Source organism: Convolutriloba macropyga, chromosome 13 (genome assembly GCF_964194025.1).
Source record: "Convolutriloba macropyga chromosome 13, txConMacr16.3, whole genome shotgun sequence".
In the NCBI taxonomy this organism is placed as follows: domain Eukaryota; kingdom Metazoa; phylum Xenacoelomorpha; order Acoela; family Convolutidae; genus Convolutriloba; species Convolutriloba macropyga.
In genome coordinates this window covers 21,210,053-21,222,622 of record NC_134480.1, presented here as the reverse complement: position 1 = coordinate 21,222,622, position 12,570 = coordinate 21,210,053, and the positions used below count along the sequence as shown (strand labels likewise).

At 34.9% G+C, this 12,570-nt stretch overlaps 1 protein-coding gene across 1 annotated transcript in view; it reads right to left on the bottom strand.

The window, feature by feature from the left end:
- The window catches only part of LOC142351873 (ATP-binding cassette sub-family A member 2-like), a 45,190-nt gene extending 33,599 nt beyond the window's left edge, over positions 1-11,591 (bottom strand). Inside the window, exons 1-4 of the mRNA XM_075404115.1 lie at positions 11,428-11,591; positions 10,810-11,179; positions 6,982-7,127; positions 4,196-4,296 (exon numbers count right to left, since the gene is read on the bottom strand). Coding sequence (XP_075260230.1) covers positions 4,196-4,296; positions 6,982-7,127; positions 10,810-11,179; positions 11,428-11,493 — 683 coding nt within the window. The 5' untranslated portion in view covers positions 11,494-11,591. The remainder of the gene's footprint in view (positions 1-4,195; positions 4,297-6,981; positions 7,128-10,809; positions 11,180-11,427) is intronic.
- Between the last annotated feature and the right edge of the window lie 979 nt (positions 11,592-12,570).

The following is a 12,570-nucleotide window of genomic DNA, read 5'->3' as shown; positions in this document are numbered from 1 at the left end:
AAGTCATTTTGGAGAGTGAGGTAAGTCAAGTGTGACCAAAAATTTAATCACGCGAATGAACGAAAAAACTCGCTCCACTAAGAGTGAAAAATGACGTGACGCACGCAATTCAATTGAAATTGCATGAACGAAAAGCAGATTTGAAGTGATTGTGACGTCATATGGTCGTAACAAAAATCATGACGACGAAATAAAAAACATAGCCAGAAGAATTCCGGAAGCGACTCGAAGCATCAGAACTTCACTAACAAAACCGTAATTGCAACGGAAGCCATTACCTTTTGTATTAAACCATTAGCTCACTACCTCTCCAGGTCTGCTCTAAAAATTGGTGAAATTTAAACAACTGTCATTAAGAGAAACAAAATGCAGCAAAATTTTATATTATTGAAAACGTTTGGTAACGTTAAAAAAATCCAAAATAATTAAGGTGCTCAAAAACCTGATAGACTGAAGAAGCTGAAAAGGTTATCAACAGCCCTCAAATAATTCATGATTCTAATCCGAAAAAGATCGCGAAAGCAAACGGCAGATAATAATCTTAGAAAATCTTACTAAGTTTAAATCTTTTCCAAAAAGAGAGTTCAAAATTGAGAAGCAGAAAACACCTATAATTTCACTTCATATCACTACGATTAAGACAAAAACACACACCTGTTCCTCGTTGTACATAAGCTAGACAACATGATTTCATTCAAAAATAAAATTGATCATAGAAAAGACATAAGTAGCAGAATATTCAAAGGCAAAAAATAGTTTAAATTATTGCCAAGGCCGGAAAAAAGCTGTAGTTATTAGCCATCAGTGAAAATTTTGGAAAACGCTTGCTATCAAACTCCCAGTACCGCCTTATGTTGAATGAAATCAATTGCAAACCAAAGAAAAGACGAAAATCTAAGAAAAAGCTGAAATCTTTCTCTTTTTACAACTGAAAAAATCAATATACCGAAAATAAATGTAGGTGCCAGGACAAAGCTAGAAAGATACTAACTACAATGTTAATATGGACACAATGTAAGGAACACCGTAACAAAAAGACATTCTTCTTGATTTTTGAAAGTTAAAATTTAAAAAATTCAAGAAAAACGAATACATTTCATTGTTCAGCATTCAAGACATAGAAAATATAACTAGTCATCCGATACAAGATCTATCCTCCTGAAGAAAACAACAATATAGGATAAAGCAGAATTCATATATACGAAACAAGGCAACATTTAGCAAAAAAATGGTCAAAGAACAATTAAGTTAAGACTGCATTTTTGAAATGAAAAAATTTTAACTGTTTTTTCAAAACTTAACGCCAAAAAATGATTGCATTTTTATTGAAACGAAATTATAGTCCCTCATGTCTCACAAAAAAAACTATTTCTAGCAACTACAACCAAAATACAAACGAAGAACTGACGAAAATCGGAAAAAAACTACCAAAATCGGATTAGCATATGTACAATTTTATGAAACAAAATTACATCGAGGTAGAAAGAGGCGTTGAGTATAAGAATTACCAAGGAGAAGTTGCCATATTACCTGATTTTTGACAAAAAGACGGTTAAAAAATCCAAAAATGACGAAATTAATATAAAAAAGCCAAAAATTAACTAAAAATCAAAAATTATGTGTCAATTTTCAATTTGAAACGCATTTTCAGGCTCTGCAAAACACTGTGGCATCAATTTCCGACGTTGACATTTCAAGATAGTATCCAATAAAATTTATTTCTACAAGAAACCAAATTGAAAGCAAAAAAATTGGGTCACTTAGACGAAAAAACGGCTAAAAACGGTTATCTATATGTGCAATTCAGTCAAAAACTACTTTTCAAAGTCAAAAAGTCATTCACTAGACGCAGCGCATGATCAAGAAACTTCTCTCGCTTAGCGAAAATCTGTTCACCAAGACAGCTTTTCTCATTTTTGCTTTTAGGTCAAAATGCCGCGTGAACAAATCTACTTCCTGTAAAAAAAAAACAGCCGGAAGAATTCCGGAAGCGACTCGAAGCGTAAAAACTTGACGAAAACCCTAATTGCAGCTGAAAACATTACCTTTTTTAATAAACCATAAACTTATTGCCCCCCTCCCCCTCCCTCCCTCTCTCCCTCCCTCCCTCTCCCTCCCTCCCTCCCTCCCTCCCTCCCCCCCCCCCCCCCCCCCCTCGGTCTGCTCTAAAAATTGGTGAAATTTAAACCCCTGTCACCCAGAGAAACAAAATGCCGCAATTATTTTATTATTGAAAACGTTTGATAAGGATAAGTGCAAAATAATTAAGATAGTCGAAACACTGATAGTCTCAAAAAGCTGACAGGGCTATCAACTGCCCTAAAACAATTCATGATTCTAATCTCAAAAAGATCGCTAACGCAAACGGCAGATAATAATAACTTAGAAACTAAATTAAATTTTACAAAAAATAATGCTCAAAGTTAAGAATCAGAAAACTACTACAGTTAGATTTCTCATTACTGCAATTAAGACAAAAACAACATATACTTTTTCTTCTTGTATATATAATAGACATGATTTCAAACTAATTGAAAAATTAAAATAATCATAGAAAAGCAACCGAGTAATATTTAAAGGCGAAAAATGTTTAAGAACAATACCAAGGTCGGAAAAAATACAAAAAGTAATAAGAGGAAATTCTGGAAAAAGCTTTCGAGTAAACTCTTAGTACTGCCTTATGTTGAATGATATCAATTGCAACCCAAAGAAATGACGAAAATCTAAGAAAAAGCCGAAATCATTCAATTTGTTAATACCTGAAAAAATCAATATAACCAGTATAGATGTAGGTGCCAAGACACAGCCAGAATGTGAACAATATGGACACAATGTAAGGAACACCGCAACAAAGACTAATTCTTGATTTTTGAAAATTCAAATCAAAGTTTTAAAGTTTTGAAAGTTTAAAAATCAAATTTAAAAAAACAAGAAAAACTAACACTATTTCATTTTTCAGCATTCGAGACGTAGAAAAGAAAAACGATTCATCCGAGACAAAAATTTATCCTTCTGAACAGATCAAAAAAAGAAAAAGCAGAAGCATTTTTTGAAACATTTTGCAAAAAAAGGTCAAAAAATTTTTAGGACTGCATTTATAAAAAAAAATTAACTGTTTTTCAAAAATTCAACGCTAAAAAATTATTGACGTTTTTATTGAAACAAAATTAAAGCCCCTCATGTTGCACAAGAAGAATATTTCTAGTAATTAAAACCAAAATACAGACAAAAAACTGAGAAAAATAGGAAAAAAAACTACCAAAATCGGATTAGCATATGTACAATTTTATAAAACAAAATTATATCGAGGTAAAAAGAGGCATTGAGTATATGAATTGTCAAAGGGAAGTTGTCATATTGACTGATTTTTGACAAAAAGACGGCTAAAAGATCCAAAAATGAAGAAAATAATAGGAAAAAAGCCAAAAAATAATTAAATAATCAGGAAATTTATGACAATTTTGAACTTGAAACGCGTTTTCAGGCTCTGCAAAACACTGCTATTAATTTTCAAGGTTTACATTTCAATATAGCATCGAATAAAAATCATTTCTACAAAAAACTAAATTACAAGCAAAAAAAATGGGCCACTTAGACGAAAAAACGGCTAAAAACGGTTATCTATACTTTTCAAGCTACTTTTCAAAGTCAAGAAGTCATTCACTAAGCGCAGCGCATGATCAAAAAACTTCTCTCGCTCAGAAAAAATTAGTTCACACGGCAATTTTTCTCACTTTCGCTTTTAGGTCAAAACAGCGTCTGAACGAATAGTACTTCCGGTAAAAAAAAACCTTAAGAAAACCAATACTCCTCTTCGGGTCGTAAAAAAAACCGAGAGAAAACCAATACTCCTCTTCGAGTCGTAAAAAAACCAAGAGAAGGCCAATAATAGCCCCAGCTATCGCTGTGCGGCTATTAAAAATCTATTACATAAATTGACAAATAATTTTGTTACATATTTGCAACATGAAAAGATAAAATACCTGCAAAAATTCAAGGCTTAATTTTTTTCTCTGAATGATCAACGTGTAATATTTCAAAGCATTGCCGAAAAACTAGCTCATTATCAATATTATGTATTTCTTCATGATAAAGAAGATCTACAACCATTTTTAAAGAAATTATTTAATTGACTTTAATTATCTAATTTGACTTCCCCTGAGTTGTCCCGAAGCCAATAGGAGTGAACGCTTACATCAGCAATGGGATCATTTTGGTCGCCAGAATAGCCCCAAAGCCAAGATCCTGCCTCGATCTTCCAACTGTTCCATCGGGCGCCTTGTACATGTCATACAGCTGAAACGACCAGAGATAACATCTTTTGTGCTACAGCAGCGGGTGTAGTGTAGGAAAATTAAAATTTTTAAATCACTACAGATCAGCCAAATACACTTTGTTTGCATTTGCGGACCTTTTCCGTTTATGCCCCCAGTACGTTATGCGCCCCCCTCCATCATTTACAGAGCACGTAAAATTACAATGTAAATCATAATGTAAAAACATGGCACGTGCGTCTGGGGGTGCAAATAATATGCGCCCTCTAAGCCGGGGGATGAGGGTTTGGCACAAACGGAAAAGATCCGCATCTGCTTTCTTTTGTTAATATTCCATAATGCAGATGGATATTTATACCAACTAACAAATCTAGTTTTTATCAGTGTGTTTCAGCAATTTTAACAAATTATTTTCAACTTCTAAGTTTACGCAAAATATGCTTCGTGTGCTACACAATTTTCTGGCTATATTTCGCTTGAAGAAGCAATTCACTTCTCAATTACACTCTAAAAAGTAGCGAAAGTGAAAGAAGAAGATGCAGCATGATGAACAATTATGCACAAATCAGATTACTTTAGTTAGAAAGCCAAAAAGATGGTAACAAGAATAAATTTGTTTATTACTTATGAGATATTCTCACAGGCACTCACATCCGGTTTGTATACACGATGATATTATTCATACAGGTAGTAGCTCAATACATAAGCCCGTACTTAATTACCAACATATATGATGCATGTAATAGTATCTGAACTCAGTGCAGCTACCTTCTCGCGTGAACTGATTATTGAATATATAGAATTTTTGATGTACTCAAGGTACAAAATCAAAAAACTTCCTGTGATTGCTCCTGAACTCATTGCTACTGCAGCGAAGTCAAAATAGCGCGAACTGTTGACTTACTGGCTCATTGATAATTGAATTGCCGAATCGATATCCTTTTGGTTAATAAAACAGTATACAAAAAGTCGAAAACTGAAAAATTTGTAGTGACTGTTTATCAGTTGTTGTTCAATGTCACCAAAATCAAAACACAGCTGGCAAATCGTCGGAAAACAGACGCCGTTGAACACTTTGAAGCCCAGGGTTAAAACATAAGAAGAATTAACAGACTTATCTAAATGTTCTATTTAGGAGAGCAAGTTAGATTACACAACTATACTTTTATTCGGCTTTTAAGTTAATAATAATGGAAGCTGAATTTCTCTAATCAACCCTGATAACCTTATACACTATTACTTGGCCACGCTTTATCGGTCTATCCCTTTTCGTTTGATTTCACTTTTGACACAATTCACTTTATTTCGTAACTTCATTTTAATGAAATGTGAAGTCAGAACAACAAACTCAATTCTTATACCCGTCAGCAGTATACTCCGAGGAATTTCGACAACATAAGGCACTAAGTCGTTAAGTCTTAGTGTCCAGGCTTTATCGGTTCATTCAGTTACTTTTGAATTTTCGCTGATTATGACAGTATTCACTACATCGCGTAAAAAAATGAGTGAAAGAATTTAAAATCCATTCAGTTGAAAATGAGCGAGGTCAGTCATAAGTCAAGCGTGAAAGTAGTGTCTTGTGGAAAACAAAAACGTGATCGAAAGTTGAAACGAACTCAAAAAAAGACAGGGCAACTGATGAACAACAATTCAAAGAAACATACAACAACAACAACAATTCATTGACTGAACATAAAAACTAGACACAGAAACGACAAGTGCTTTATTTTGAAAAGCATTTAGAGAAAAAACAACAAGTCAAATAGCCACAGTTGAAAAAAATCTAAGCTGCTTTCCTTAAGAGCAAGTAATCTAAGAATCCTTAAGAGCAAGTAATCTAAAACTTCAAAATTGATCAAAATGTCACAAAAACATCACTAAGAGCTTAACGATTCCCAACGAATGCCCAATAGCATAGTATAGTACAAAAAGTTCTGAGAACTTCTAAAACGCCTATATAGCAAAACAGCTCAATATTACATCTTACGGACTAGTAAATGTCTAAAATAGTCCAATATACTCTCCCGTTATAAGCTCTCGCATGCCAATTGTTAGCATTTGCGAAGAACAATTTGCGCATAACAACTTAAGAGATAAAACTCAGAGATAAAAATGAAAATATCAACGTAAAATTTTCTACACCATGAGCGACAATTTTTCTGAAGCCACTTTTCTCGCTCCCTCGTGTAACACGATCAAAAGAATACACTCTCTCTTCCTTTTAATTATGCTGGGCAGATTGACCAAAAAGCTTAATTCTATACCCGGGCGTACTTTTATGTTTTGTCGATGACACCGATTCAAAAACCGAAGACCACCTTAAATCCTCTAAGAGGCGTAAAAAAGGCAGCACCCCTAAACAAAATTATGCTCATTTAATTGTAAAAACTTTAGGAGCACATAAATAGTTGTCGGCGTAGATGACGCGGCTGTTTGAAAAAAAAATGCTAAAAAAAGTTGGTGGCGCTGTTTGTGTGTCTGGGAGTGGGGGGTAAACATTTTTTTATTTTTCTATTTGAATTCTGTTTGAGCATTCAAATGGCACCAGCCTTAATTTTCTAAAATGCGTAGAGATATTTCCCATTTCGACCGGAGAAAAAAAAGACATCCTGATTTAGTTCCCCATTACCAGTCAATGTCGGAGCAATAAGTAACGTGTTATCAAAAACAATTCTTAAATTTGTATTCTTAGATACAACCAACTCACAACTGCCAGTGTAAACTCTTGTGAAAGTAGTTGATCTGCAACTTGGGAATAGTTTCCGAACTGTTTCTCCACAAAATGGTTGAAGGCCACGATTCTATCATCCAACAGCACTTCTCGAAAAGTAACATTCACATTCCATAGTGCATCTAAACAACAAAACGACTATGTTCACGATACATTACTACATGTTTCACAACAATCGATGTTATCCTTTGTTTCCAACCAACGATTCTCAAAACGAGATTTAGATTTGGGATCACAATTGATTTTGGTTGAAACTTTTGAATTTTTGCAGCAAGGAATAGAAATGACAACAATTTATTTCAAATACATCAATACTGATATAGCTATGCGAGATAGTGCATTGATACCGAGAGCTACAAACCTGAAATACATGACTCAATTATATGAAAAATGCCACTTCAAACATCATTTTTAAATTACTCAATTTAGTCTATGCTAAACTGTTCAATTTAGTCCATGCTTAGTATAAGAAAGTGTGAACCAACTCCACGCCCAGCCTCAATTTCGTAAAAAATCACGATTATTCTACTTATAAATCATTCAGCACAAGACTTTAGTTTCCGTAAACTCAATTGAGCTTCAGCTACAATTACCCAAAAAAAACAACAGATATTCTTTTCTACTGGAGTCACGTATGCTCAAAAATCCTCACACAAAACTCACACAAAAACATAAAATGAGGTAGTTCGCAGATGCTGAGCCTCCACATGAGGCGAAGAATAGTCGTTGAATAGTTTAGAGATTTAGCTTACAACCGCGACGTATATTGTTTTAATTAACTCTCGGATCTTTTCCGTTTGTGCCCCCCCCCCCCCCCAAGTACGTTATGCTTCCCCCAGATGTAGAGCACGTGTCATTACATGTTAAATCATTGTGTTAAACTTTGGCACGTGCTTCTGGGGGGTGCAAATAATATGACGGCACTCAGCTGGGGGGGGGGGGGGGGCACAAAAAACGGAAAAGATCCCAACTCTCACCGCGATAAAAAGTTGCATAAATTACGCCACTGTTCATATGATTATATGACACTTCTATTGACACTGTTGTTGAATAAAAATTGGGCGTAAACTCCTCCTCTAATCACGGAACATATCATGCCACTTTTGTTTTTGATTTTCTATTTAAATTGGACGTTATCAAGTAAATCCTCTCATAAGTTATAGAAGTGTTGCTATCGCATCGAGAGTAAAGACATAGTTTAAGACTGAAAAGAAGTTTCTATGAAATCGGTTAGGCTGAGAGGATTGCAGCAAAACTGGATAGGTCGTAGGGATATTCAAACCATCAAAGTTGTCATGCAGAAAACACAGAAGAATTCGGTGGGTTAATGTTGTGGGTGGAAAAAGAATTATCCTTTTTACCAAATGTATGTCTCCTCGGCAGTTTCGGTGAATTGCATAATTAGAGATCAACTTTAAGAGAAATGCACCTTTTCTGAAGTAAAAAAAGTTGCGAATGTTTCTTGCTCAGAGAGCAAATTGCATAAAAAGACCAACAACAGTAAAGTAATTGCTATAGTTAAAGACTGAAAAGAAGTTTCTATGAAATCGGTTAGGTTGAGTGGATTGCAGCAAAACTGGATAGGTCGTAGGGGTATTCAAACCATCAAAAGTTGTCATGCAGAAAACACAGAAGAATTCGGTGGGTTAATGTTGTGGGTGGAAAAAGAATTGTCCTTTTTACCAAATGTATGTCAAAACATATAGCAAAAAAAACAGACAAAAATATGGCTTACTGGCTTACTATAGGAACCTCTAATGAAAATTACTGCCCTCTGGGCGTCACCTGTTTATCTCGTTTTTAAAGCTGTCATGGAAAAATTTGTGGAAACATTTTAAAAAACAGCATCAATACAATCCAAAATCCTGGAAATGTTAAAAATCTGACTCGCTAACTGCGTTTCCAAATCGGTCCACATTACTGGCTCAGTAGGTTCTAAAAATTGCACCCCAACGCACGTTCTCCGTCTTCAACGGTTTATCCTGACTTTCAAATTCATGCATCTTTATTTTTGTTTTATACCTTTTTTAGACGAAACAAGTAGTGTCAAAATTCTGGCATATTAAGCCAGGTCTTTTGCTTTCGTTTTTCTATAAATTGGCTCAACCAATTCCAACGGCACAACAGAATCAATAAGAACGAAGAAACTTCCCCAACATTCTTCAAAAGCAGAAAATTCAAACAAGCATTCATGCCGCCTGACATCAACAGTTTGAACGACCTACCACTATGTTTTTAAATGTAGGAAAACAAAAAAATGTTTCGAACGCTTTTCGATAAAGTTCTTTTTGCGATACTATCATCCGGATTTTCATTAATTGGGCAGAAATCTTTCATGGATGTATTTTAAAGTGTTTGATTTTCTAGGTTAGACGTCATGTATAACTTGTAATTTCTTTGGAAAAATTACTTCAATTAAATAACTACTTTACACTCGAGAATTGTACATGACTGTTTAAGTAAATGTATGTATTCGCAATCCAAAATTGAGTTTTAATAGTTCACTGAGATCACATTTATATCGATCGGCATAGTGAGGCTGCTAAAAATCACTAACCGAAGTAAATCTTTACTTAGCTATAATCAATCAGTTTTAAAACAATGATTAGTTTGAAAACAAATAATTCCTGGAATTACTTTACCAAGCAACCAGGCATTTCTTCATTCATAAATGAATGAACAAAAATTTAAAGCTTTCAATTTAACATCAAACATATAGCTAATTTCAGCTGTGTCAAACTCTCCTACTCGGCAATTCGCAGCTTGGACAAAAAACATTGTAATCCTCACGAACTATTGAATCATGCAATTTCAAATCTCTACTTCAAATTAATTTACACTAATTTACAGAAAAGCGCGATTTGTGCCGGTTAATACAGAATTTTTGGCCAATAAAACTGAAAATTACGTCTACAATCTAATAAAACAGCACCTATTAAGTCAACTGTCCAATGATTACAGCTATTACGTCAACTGTCCGATAAACACAAACCGACTAATGTGGGAAGAGTTGCTCTCGAACGACAGGCGCGGCAATTTAATTCAGCGGCTGTAGCCTAGATAAATTTTTCTTTATTTGTGCAAAAATTGTAAACCACGCCTGGATTCGAACTGCCCACTTCTTGTCGCTTTGCTGCAATCAATTTTTCATTTTAGAGATCACCCAAAAATGAAGAACGAAAGCGTGAAAAAGTCACTTGAGAAGTCAAAGAATGTTCTAGAAGAAAAGCGCCGCAACGGTCAAGCGAAAAAATTGCATTAAAAATACCAACACGTTTACAATAATTGCTACGAACTTCGTTCGAGAGCAATTAATAGGCAATATTATTGTTCTGAAAAGTTGACGTAATCTTCAGTATCAATAAAGTTTTTTTGTCGGACGCACAGTAAATTAAGCACATAAGCTACTGCTTTCGACACTCGCTATTAGTGGTTTCACTCGGACTTCGGCCTCTTCTCAACCCATTAGTAAGTCGATACGTCGAAAACATTAGTTCCAAAATTATCACACATGACTTTATAGGATGCCTTCAAATACAGGGCAGGGCGCACATACCTTACAACGAAGAATGGTTAAACGAAAAAAACGATTTAAATTCAGCTGGCTTCAAATACAGCATAGCTATATGCTTAGGAATTTTGTTGCTTCAACTTATGCAGCGCAAAGTAAAAAAAAATCGGTACATTTCATGTCAAGCAAACCGACGAAAAATGAAATGTTTTTTTTTGCAGTTAAAAGAATCCAAAATCTACTCGAAAAGTATTTTTAATGATTTTCAAAAGTTGAGCTTGACCGTTACTTACTAGAGTTGAATAGCTCCAGATCACCAACAGGGTCTTGAACCCAACCAAGGTCGGACGTTTCAGCCCCATTCAAACCATCATTAGTATTTCCACGTGGTGCATTATCCAGGGCTATCTCGTCGTTTTCCGCAAGAAGGGTATTGTTAAGATGGAGCGACGAAAGAACCCGAATCAAATCAGCAAACATTGATACTCGATTTCTCTCGCCACCAGGGCAAAACTTGTTAAGAAACGGTAATAGCCCAGCAGATGGCAATGGTTGCTTATATGTGTTATAAGTTGAATATCGTCTTGGCTCTTCGCGTAGCCGGATTCCGACCAACACAAAGAAAATGACCAGAGGGATTGTCAGCTCCGCAAGCAACACAAACTGAAACCAAACATCGCATACCAATTTTAAAATAACTTTCCCGGTATATTTTCGGAATCTTGTAAAAAAAAACACAACTTTTATTATGCTTCGTATAGCTTTGAGTTTGGATAAGCAAAGAAAACTATTAACTAAAAGATACAAAGCTTTTTAATACCAATTATGAGCAGTCACATCCCAGGTTAGAAAAGTTGTGAGAAATTTGGCTTTGATTAATTTTACCAATCTTAATTTTCCCAGACACATACCGGGTGACGCTTCTTCACAGTGTAATTCTTCCATAACAGCAGTTTGAGCTGTTGAAAAAAGCCCATTTTCTTCTGTTCAACGAACCGCGAACTGCTCTCGGAGCCTTCTAGCTATCGCCTTCATCATCCCATCCGAATGTTTGCAAAACCACAGACAGCATTTTAACCTAAAATCAGTTCCTACATTCATCGTCAGGAAATCACACATGGCAATTCTAGATCAGATACGTTAGCAGCCATCAATGAGAGTCGAAACTTGATCACAGCCGATGGTCAATTAATGCTCTGCAAAGCTATGTGCATCAACTAAATGATGACAGCATTAACATTTGATTTTAGAGATATTTTTAAAAAATTCAAACGGTCTGTTGCAGCGTTTGTTTACGAGAGAATCAACCCATGTTAAAGCCTATTAAAACTAGTGATACAAAAAAATTTACAACAATGATGACAAAACAGATACCAAATAAAAAGGAAATTATATTTCAGCTCCGCCAAACCACCGATATCTTGTAAAATCATATAGATTCAATCTTGGCAATTGAATGTTAGGGGAACGTAATTTTGCGCGCAGTAGCTATCAATTTTTGCTCCAATCACCTTGTTAGGGATCGCATGAACAATAAAATTATTCAATTGATAAATGATCAGATCAATTGTACACCTATCAAATTTTTCATTCAGTGAAATATATGACAAAAACAGGCAACATGTAAACGCAAGATTAATTGGATCGCAAAAGTTCATAGCGTGGGATAAACGATAAAAATCGAACTTCAACCACTCAGTCATCTTACTTAACCTATTCTTTTTTTCAGCTGAGCTACTCTTCGATAATCAGTTAAATTAACCTGCATTTACATTTGATGCCTTATTCAGCATCGGAAACTTATAAAACTGCAAACGCGTACAAGCTCAGCAGAACAAAGACCATACGTTAAAGTTTAAACAGAAAAACCATTAAGAACATAGCTAAAAACGATTTTGACCCCCTGTCAGTACGATAAAAATTTCAGCATTGACATCAGTGAAGCAAGCAAAAACAGAAAGAAATAACTGCAGCAACATTTAGAAAACTTTCAAAAAGATAACTTTTTCAGACAAAATTTTATTTCCACTCAGTTCACAGAGAAAACCGATTGA